The 10,718-nt window shown below is 30.1% G+C and overlaps 1 protein-coding gene across 1 annotated transcript; it reads left to right on the top strand.

Annotated features, from left to right (window-relative positions):
- Positions 1–791: 791 nt before the first annotated feature.
- LOC106472309 (zinc finger protein 510-like) lies at positions 792–10,149 on the top strand. The gene is made up of 3 exons (XM_022400917.1): positions 792–1,175; positions 2,673–2,707; positions 3,338–10,149. The coding sequence occupies exon 3, from the start codon at positions 3,579–3,581 to the stop codon at positions 5,121–5,123; it is 1,545 nt and encodes a 514-aa protein (XP_022256625.1). The 5' UTR covers positions 792–1,175; positions 2,673–2,707; positions 3,338–3,578; the 3' UTR covers positions 5,124–10,149.
- Positions 10,150–10,718: the final 569 nt, after the last annotated feature.

Genomic DNA, 10,718 nt, shown 5'->3' with positions numbered 1-10,718 from the left:
GCTTCTATTTTGCATTTTCTATGATAATGTATTGAACCTTTCATAAATTCATTATCTAGTTGACATTACTAGTATTATGTAGTTTTTATCTGTATGTTCTGTAGTTATCTTCATTACTGTAGATAAAATATTTCACACTATTTTTGGCTGATCTATGCAATCACTTGGGGTGGGCGTGACCTATTGGTTAGCCAGGTACAGCTGCGGATCAAAGGTCCAGGGTTCAAGATGTGATGCCACTGAATACGCAATTTTATCTGTAGATTGGTTATAAAAGTAATTGTCCAGTCCGTTATTCGGTTTAAAAAGCCGGGAAAAAATATGTTTGCCCTCCTTCTGGTAGTAGTAAAAAATTAAGAACGGTTAAGTTTGAAACCTTGAATTTCTGCCTCAGCCGTTTAGCTCGTGTGCGCATAAGATACCATTCAGATTTAAAATTCCAATCCGCTTTCCTACAAATAAAAAATATATATGTAAACATGTTTAAACGAATCAATCAAAAAGTACAAAGATATACACGGAATTTGTACTTCTAACGCCTTGAGGAGTAGATTTAATTAACTTTCTTTTATAAAAGGCTATGCTTTTCAAAAGGTACTCCAATAAATAAGTGTGTTAGTTTGCAGGAAAAAAAAAGGACACTTTTGTTTGTATATATATATTAGCTGTTTAATTAATAGATGTATATATATAAATAAATTACTAAACTTTTATTATTTGTACAACGCCTAAAGCTTTCTCTGAAAAAAGAGAGGGCGTTTTCTCTTCCAAAGAGGAATGAAAAATAAGGAAAGTGTTAAGGTTAGAATTGTTTGTTATGAATATGATTATTAATACTTTAGAAGTAACTATCATAAGCATTCCATTTGCTATGTTAAATACTTTTGAATATAACTTTCTCTAGTCTTACAGTTAAAAAATAAAAGGTTTGTATAGCACACACACGCATATATATATATATATATAAACTTAGTTTTACAAATTACAGCTATGGTTACGTCGTTAGGCTAGCCCGATATTTCAATTATTTGGGCTGGTATTTAGGCTGTCTTCGGTTTCTGATATACGTGATGTAGAAAAGCTTTCGCACGTTTTTTGACTGAATTTCATTTATTTATAACTTACGTATGGCCGAAGTTGACGACTTCATCTGAAAATCAGATGTGAAACTAAAGGTATTGACATTTTGCTAAATTAAGTTAGGAAGTTGAAGCTCAGACATAAAACTTTAAAAACTATAAGTAATCTTTAAGTATTATTATTATTATTAACCAAAAGTTCAGAATCAGAATGTATTCTTCATATTTTTGCCATTTAAAAATAGTACGGTTAAACTTTAGATATTATTAACCAAAAATTCAGAATCTGGATGTGCTTTTAAATTTTTTGTCATGTACAAATTACATGATACAGAGACTAGCAAAGTCTGATGTCTTAATAATTATAAAATATCTTAACCTATCACAGTGTAGAAGGTGTTTTTTTTTGTTTTTTGAATTGGCAATGGAAGCCTTCATTTAAGACATTGAAAATTATTTACCTTTAGGTTTAAGTGATTTTTTATTTTATTTTAAGTGAATTTGCTACCTAGTTTAATGAAGACTAATAAGATATATTTATTTCTAATATTTTCAAATACATCAATTTAATAAATGTTACCATAAAAAAACTATAGCTAGGAATGTTTGGATCATGTAGAACTTTATATTTGCAAGTGGTATTATATGTTTTTAAGTCATGTAAAAATGTTTTGAAAATATACTGTTTGTTTCATAATAAGAACTGAGGTTTGCAGTTAACTGAAGCTAATTAGAAGCATGTATTGTTTTGAAGTTTAAAAAAAATTAATCACACCTTCACTAAAGTAAAGAGAAACTTCAAAAATGTTTTTGGTTCAGAATATTGAATCCTGCCAGAAAAAGTTTTTCCATTGTAAACAGCAAAAAGAAAAAAATGTAAAAAAAGGCTGTAAGGTTTTTTGTTTGTAATATTATCTTAATTAGTTAAAATAGCTTTATATTTGATGTATTGGTTATTTTGTTTAAATTTTAGTATTTTTATCATTTAAGAAGATGAGGAGAATTTTACTCTGATAAGTTTGTTTAGCTTGGAAAATGAAATTTTGAAAGATATTTGTTAGGATTAGGGTATTGCTTTTGACAGATTTGAAGAACTTAAAAGAATAAACTTCCTTCATAATGATCTGTATCCTAAAGTTTAAAAGTTAATTAGTGGTGAACTGATGGAAATGATAATCAGGATTTTTTGAAAATGCCTGAATGTTGGTGATGATCCAAGTGATTGAAGGATTGCTTATGTTCTTACTTTTAAGAAGAGGTGCAAAGAGGCTTATAAGAGCTATTGGCCTGCAAGTTTAATTACTAGGATTTTTTGGAAGCTATAAGCAAAAAGTGAAATTCAGCCAGTGTTTGTAAAATATATAATTTTTTCTTGCTTCATATGTTTTTTAATAATGCTTTAGTTACATGAATGAGAGTTTCTTGGTAGATATTTATCTTAACTTCACATACTCCTTTAATAAAATTCTTGTAAAAATTTAATTAACAAGTTACATTCTTAAGGTATAAGTGGAAATGTTAATAAATGTGTAATTAAAATTGTTTGCTTCTCACAAGAAGAGGATGGAAGTAACATTTTTATTTTTTTTTCAGCTTAGGTGAGAGCAACTTGTGGAAATGTTCATGAAGTATGTTGTTTTTCATTATTTACTTAAATGGTATATCACTGAAATTTGCAGATGATACAAAAGTTGATTAAGGCTGATACTTAGAATAACATTTAATTCAGAAGAATCTAGCTGCATTTGATGATAGTTTTTATATTTGGAACTGTGCTTTTGTACTGGTAAGTGTGCACTTGAGTCACAACAATGTATAAATGTTCTGTAATCTGACTGAAAAGCATATTGTTATTTGGTTATAATAAAAGACTGGTAGGGCCATTTATAAGACATTACCAACTTCTAATTAGTGTAGTAAAAATAATGCAGTTAAAGTGTTAGGATGTATTTTAAGAGACTTTAATTTGAAGACTTAATGTGTCTTTATCCTGTATAAACCTTTTTTTTAGGGTATCAGTATACAAGCCGTGTAATCTCTTTATATTATTTAAATGAATACTGTACTTGCAGATAGCCTCCTAAACTGGTAATAAGTATGAAACATTAGTATTTTGTCTATATTACTGACTGATTACTGCTATATTTGAAAATATGCTTTTATTGAATGAAAAATTGTATGTTTTTTTTTTTAATGTTGTATAATATATAAATGACTGAGTATTCAGTTAATTGCAGTTATATATTTTTATTCCTCAGATGTAACAAGTACATGTGATTAAAGGAATCTAATAAAAGAAGAAACCTAAGATGACTATGGGAGTAAAGCTAATGTTTACCTTTTTGTGCTGTGAAAAGGAACTGTGCAGACAGATTTTAAATAACTATATATATTGGTAAAAAGAATCAGCAAGTAAAAGAATGTTTACAAAATAAGGAGTAAAACATTTGATATGCAATTCAATACTGTTAATTATACGTAGTGAAACACAGTTTCACCATGACTACTGCAGTTTCTGTTGCTGACGATGTTGAAGCTGAAACACTTAAAGATAATTCTGAGGCTGTTTCCATAACTTCAAAGATGTCAGAAGGGTTTGAAAATAAAATATGTACCAGAAGCAGAAGGGCTGGTAAAGTTGCAGTTACTAACTCTTCTGGTGTCACTTCAAAGCTTCCAAACAAAATAAATAAGCATAAGGAAGGGGAGGAAGTTTCTTCAGTTAGTGAGAATGTTAAGTTAAAGGAAGAGATAGTAGAAGAGTTTGAAGTTGTTGCAGATAGTTCTAATGATGATGTAGAAACTGATAATGGGGAAAAATTTGAAACACCTCTTGAATTAGTTGAAGTTCAATATAATGACCATGAGGATTTTGATAATGTTGTGAAAAGTTTACTAGGGTTTGATGACCCTGGGGATTCTTGGCATTTAGCCAGAGGTTATTCTAAGTACAAGAAGAAATACAAAAAAACGTCTCGTGTTAATAGAAAGGGTCCATATACTTGTGAGGAGTGTGGAAAGGTTATTCGTTTTAGACAACAATTTGATCAACACATGCTGAGTGACCATGGTATTGCCAGGCCTTATTCCTGTCCAATCTGTGGGCAACAGTTTAAAGTACATAGATCAGTTGAAAGACATGTAGCACTCCATGCAATGGAATGTTCCTCTTCAGATGAAGGCATCCACAGTTCCAACATTACAGATGTTAAATGGCAAAAGAATAATGATTCAACAAATATTCCCACAGGGTCATCAAGTCACTGTAAGATGTGTGCTAAACCCATTATTCTTCAGAAAAATAATACAGGAGATAAACCTTTCACACAGTTATGTCAAATGTGCAAACAAAAGATTGTTCAGTCTCAGCTTTACCAAAGTGAAAAATTCCATGCTAGTCAGTTGGTCTCTTTCAAATGTGAAACATGCAGTTTGCAATTTAAAGATCAGGACTGCTGGAAAAACCATTTGTTAGAACATACAAGTAGTGAGAAAAAAACAAAAAATTGTGAAATCTGCTCAAAAACTTTCATTAGCAGTCGGTTGAAAGCAAGGCACATCCTGTCAGAACATATTAACTCTGAACGAAAGGACTGTAAGATATGTAAAACTTCTTGTAAGTGTGGAGCTGGTTCCAAAAAGGTCCTTGGAATACAGAAAAATCTCAACAGAAACCAGTCAGGGTCAAGGAAAATGCCTTATACTCTGTTGAAAAGCACAACTGAACAACATTCTCAAGGAAAAGACCTACACAGCACTGAGCCAAAAATATTTCATTGCATGTATTGCAAGTTTCGCCACCATGATAGAGAAAAACTGAACCTACACATAAAAGATAAACATGCTCCTAACAGAGTAATCCAGTGTGATGAGTGTTCTCATACATTTGTTCAGGAATCAGGATTAAAAAACCACAAACGAATCCACACTGGAGAGTGTTCATATCTTTGTCCCATTTGTGGGTTGTCCTTCATAACCCAGGGGAATGTATTCAGTCATCTTCGTATTCATCCCAACAGTACTAAAAGTTTAGTGGAGTTGTGAAAACTTGTGCTTTGTGTGGAATAAGATTTTCAATTGAAAAATATTGTCATAATCTGACTTGTGATACTCTCAGGTACAGTTGTTAACTTCCACTTGGTAAAATTGAATTGGAATAACAGGGACAAATCTAGACTCACTTTTACACTATTAAACATATAGTATTTTCCTTGACAAAGAGCCATACATTGTGTTTACTTACTATTATGTTGGAGGCCCACTAATTTAATTCTGTGTTGTAGCAGTACATGTCACTAAATTCTCTGAAAACAAAGTTCACAGTGTGAAAATGGTAACTAGATTTGTTCTTGCCATCTTGTTTTAATAACTTAGATAAAGGTTAAGCTCACAACTCTTTTCGTATCAAACTTGTATGTTTTGTATGCATTATGTTTGGGTGTGAAAGGGAAAAAAATATTGTGTTTCCATATGATAAGACATATTTGTGCTGTATATTTCAACTTCTACATGAAGTATAGTTATCTCAATATCTGTCAAAAAAACAAAATATCTGAAAAACTAAAACTTTATTTTTATATTGTAAAGTTGATTTGGCAAAACTAGTGAAATTGTACATTAAAAGTTCTTTAATAATTTTGTTATTAATTTGTTGATAATGCAGTTTCCTCTTGCTCATTGAAAGAATGCTTGAACTGTATCCCTCAATTTAGGCTTTACACATGTGATGTGTCAAAATAGCATATGTGTTACAGGATTCTTGAAGTTTAACTGCAGTGAAAGCTGACAGTTAAATGAATTGTAATAAAGTCAGATTTTCAAATGGGAAACTTTTAATATTTAAAAGTCTATGGCATAACCTTATGTTTTGTTTGATCCTACTTAACTTGGAAGCCAGTCTTGTGTGAGATTCTGTACTTTAGTTTCTTCATTAGAGAGCAATTTTTTCAAATGTACGTTTTGTAATACTGACTCTATGGCTTAGCCTGACTCACTTCACCACTTTTAGAATTTGTTTTTAATGAATTATTAATTTTTGAAGCAATTGGTTAGAAAGGACTTTCAATATAAACTTAAGGGTGCCCAAAATTTAATCCGAGGACTCTTAGGGACTTCTAAAAGTCTGAGTCATTGAATTCTGTTGCATGTAATTTTTTCTTAATCTTGACTAGAGCTGGGTAATTAGTGGAATTTTATAAGTGTTTGATCATTGGTCTCATTAATTTTCATGTAGGGAATGAAATAAGTTTTATTTCTTCATTCAAATGTAGGTGTCTGTTGGCAGCTCATCATTATATGACATTTCTCACCATATTATCAAGTAAATATTACATTACTCACAAATTTTTTACAAATTGCATGTTAATAATAATTTATAAATATACTACCTACATTTAGTGTGACAACTCTCCCTGTTCCGACACTAGCTTGTCTACATTAGCCTCAATTAGCTCGACTCAGTAAAAAAGACTGTGAATTTTCAGAAAATGTACACAACACACAAAGCAAATGAGAATTCTCTTAAACTGGACAAGGGACATGAATGCACTGAGTGGCAAAGACATTAACACTATGGGTACTACTTCATGAAGTATGACAATACTATACACAACTGGCTATTAACAATATTATCAGACACCAATAGACTGTAAACTACAGTTATATCCTGTACACTGAAAGCAGTCCTACAGACACTGTACATTGCTAACCAGCCATTACCTAACTCTGCAGTTAAGTATTTATACACTGCAACTCAGTTTGTGTGTGGATATCACATTTTTACAGTATTGCACATAACTATGAAACAAATCATTCAACAATAAATACCTTTTATATTCAATATCGTGTGAACTATTGTGATGCATCATAGATTAGGCTTTCAGAAAAGATGATACAAAATGTAACTCATTATAAACATGAAAGTGATAAGTTATTAATGGGTAATGTATGATAATAGATTTCATATAATGTCACGTTGTTGTAACAATCTTCTAAATTACACAAAGAAAATAATTCAAGGTCCAGTCCACATAACAATAACAAATAAGTTTATTTTTTCCTTAATGTTCCTGCAAGCTGTTTCCTCATGTACACTGTTGTAACTTATAAGTTATAGGCTTAAGTAACTTTAAAATGATGCTCAAATGAAATTACCATGACTAACATAAAAATATATATTTACCTATACAGTTTAATGACTAATTGATTGAGTAACTGAATATATATGTGCTAACTAACACTGATCCAAATCCTGCATTATAACTAAATACTTCACTGCACTAAAACTGACTGAATAACACTTTACTGACTCAGTACTCATTCAGTATTCGCTGCTCTCAGAAAGCAAAACACTGATCCAAATCCTGCATTATAACTAAATACTTCACTGCACTAAAACTGACTGAATAACACCTTACTGACTCAGTACTCATTCACTATTCGCTGCTCTCAGAAAGCAAAACACTGATCCTCTTACTTATAACCTACCTTGTCTTTCACTACTCCCAAAATTTACTAGGTTTTTGTGATGTCATATATAGAACATTTTAGGCCTACTCCAACAAACTTACTTAATCGTAACATCATGCACCCTCTAATTAACATCCAAATAAAAACATTTAAAATATAGCTTACAACAATATGTACTTGATCATGTCATGTAATGCCTATTTGTCAATAGACACCTCCATCTGAAATAAAAGAATAATCCTAACTTCATGCCTTACACATGAAATTTGAATAATTAGTATAATCAAAAATAGTAGTACTTCGAAACTCTTAATTTTGATTAGTTGATTATTTTTGTGAGTTGTTACAGTAATAAATGAAGCTGACCAAGTATGAATTAATCAAAAATAATAATGAGAAATTATAGTGGCAATATTTTTATTGCTTCAATAATGGGAATAATTTAAAAGAGTAATAATCAGAAACATTAATTTTGATTAAGTAATTATTTTTCTGACATTAATTGGTGTAATGATACTTTTGATTAATCAATTATTTTAGTGACTATAATCAGTGCTCACAAGTCATCTAGTTAATCACCCAGTTCTAATCTTGTGACTCATCATGTAATTCTGGTAGAACTGGTAATAATTATAAAATTCTGGTGATTCATAATGTAACTTAGCTTTTTAATGTGTAATAATTAAAAACTGCTGGTGATTCACAATGTAACTTAGCAGCTTTTTAATGTGTAATAATTAAAAACTGCTGGTGATTCATAATGTAACTTAGCAGCTTTTTAATGTGTAATAATTAAAAACTGCTGGTGATTCATAATGTAACTTAGCAGTTTTTTAATGTGAACAAATGATAAAAATTGATCTTCATTGTGTTTGGGATATGGTTAAAAGTGTAAGTTTTTATATAAATTAACAAAAACTTCCCATGATACTGAAGTAATCACAATCACTGTAAATTATATTGGTGTTTTTATTTTTTCCAAATGTTGTTTCATGCAATAAATATTCATAGATCTAAATTTCTTATAATAGCCAGTTGGGTATCTCATTAAGAGGAAAAAGTTTGGCTTGATGTATTTTCTAAGTAATTTTCAATGAAATTGGCTAATATCCAAAAGTTGAAAAGGCATACCAGACCAATGTAGATGCTGGAACTTGGCTAGTAATTTAAAATGTTACAGTACGTGACTGATACTTTTTACTTCTTAGAATGAAACATATAATGTTTTGTTCCTCTCTTGAGCTTATACTAAAGATTTGTCTTATTAAATGTTATTTCTTGCATTTCTAGTAACTATATAGATTTTTCAATTTACATAGTATGAAGTACATCAATGAATATTTTCTTATTTAAAACTTAAAAATATGTTGGTGTTTTTAAAAGTTGGTTGTGTGTGAACTCCATGAAATAAGATTATGTGGAAAACTAGGTATTGTAATACATTTTTTGTTAAAATGAAATAATCTATAGGTGAACTTGTACAAATTTGTTTTAATATTAAATCAGATTTTCTGAGAAACTATAAGAAGAAAAACATTTATCACATCTACCATTTCATGTTGTTTTCCTCTATTTTGTAACTGTATGTTTATTAACTGTATAACAGAAGTTTGTGCCATTGTCTTGTTTGTAAATGCGTATGTCATATTTTTAAAGTACAATAATTTGTGTATTGTATATAGATATGCATATTTGCTCTTAAATAAGGTTTTCATGCCGTGACCACGTATTTAAGATCACCAGTTGTTTCAAAATATCCACACACAATAAACCCAGATGGTATGATGATAGGTTAAAATGATGTAGATATTACTAGAAGAGGACAGAATTATGATCATGTAAAACCTAGTGAATAATACGTGTATATGTCCGTGTATTTGTGTTTCAATACAAACTACTACTACTACTACCATTACATCATCATTCCTTTATTCATGGAGAATATTTTTCAACCTCTCGTTTCTTCTTCATAATACAAAATAAGATGGGAGGTACATAATAATCAGTGGTTGGAATCTGTGAACAACTTTGAATTTTTGGTACAAGACAGGTGTTTAAAATGCATCATGATTGTGACTTTATGTTTATATATCTGAGTCTAACAAATATGTGTACAAGGTGCTTATTAAATTCAACTTTTTACAGATGTGAGAATATATGCTTAAAAGTTATGTGTTTCCTGTCTATTCAAGGCACTATCAAAATGTATTGTACATAAGATATTGCACTTACATTAATCAAGGTGTGACCATGAATAAAAATTTCTCCTAATATTTCTAATGCAAAACACCATGACATGCATAAAAAAATTGTTATCAGTGAAGAAAGTGAAACCGTGTGGTGTGGATTGATTGATGTGTATTATTCACCTTATCCTCATTTCGTATAAAGTTTATATCCTAAGCCTACCTGATAATGAATTTCGTGTGTATTCATTGATAAAAGTAGCATTGGCTGAATTAATGAACACAGCTGCTTAGTAAAGTCTTTGAAAGAAGTTGAAATTTTCAGTGGTAAACTGGTAATATATACATGTATATATCTTTAAGAAAATATCAAATAATACAAATACCATTTATGTAGCTAGATTATGTGGAATACTTCAACACTTTATGCTTTTATTGATTTAAAATATCAGGTTATCTGCATTGTGCCCATACGTGTATCAAACCCTCACATTTAGCATTATAAGCCATCAAGCTTACTACTAATCTACCACGGGTACTTTTGGCTATATTTATACTTCTAATATGTTACCTCTTGATTCTATAATCTCTCTGTTTTCTCTCTATTGTATGACTGAATTATTTCCGTTTATTTTATTATAATTTCTAACTTTGTTAGTTTGTATGACTGAATTATTTCCTGTCATTATATAACCAATTCAGTCTTTGTTAGTTTGTATGGCCAACTTATTTCCTATCATTATATAACCAATTCAGTCTTTGTTAGTTTGTATGACTGACTTATTTCCTATCATTATATAACCAATTCAGTCTTTGTTAGTTTGTATGGCTGAATTATTTCCTCTCATTATATAACCAATTCAGTCTTTGTTAGTTTGTATGGCTGAATTATTTCCTATCATTATATAACCAATTCAGTCTTTGTTAGTTTGTATGGCTGAATTATTTCCTATCATTATATAACCAATTCAGTCTTTGTTAGTTT

Source organism: Limulus polyphemus, unplaced genomic scaffold (assembly GCF_000517525.1).
Source record: "Limulus polyphemus unplaced genomic scaffold, Limulus_polyphemus-2.1.2 Scaffold5237, whole genome shotgun sequence".
In the NCBI taxonomy this organism is placed as follows: domain Eukaryota; kingdom Metazoa; phylum Arthropoda; class Merostomata; order Xiphosura; family Limulidae; genus Limulus; species Limulus polyphemus.
This window is presented reverse-complemented; position numbering and strand designations above follow the sequence as displayed.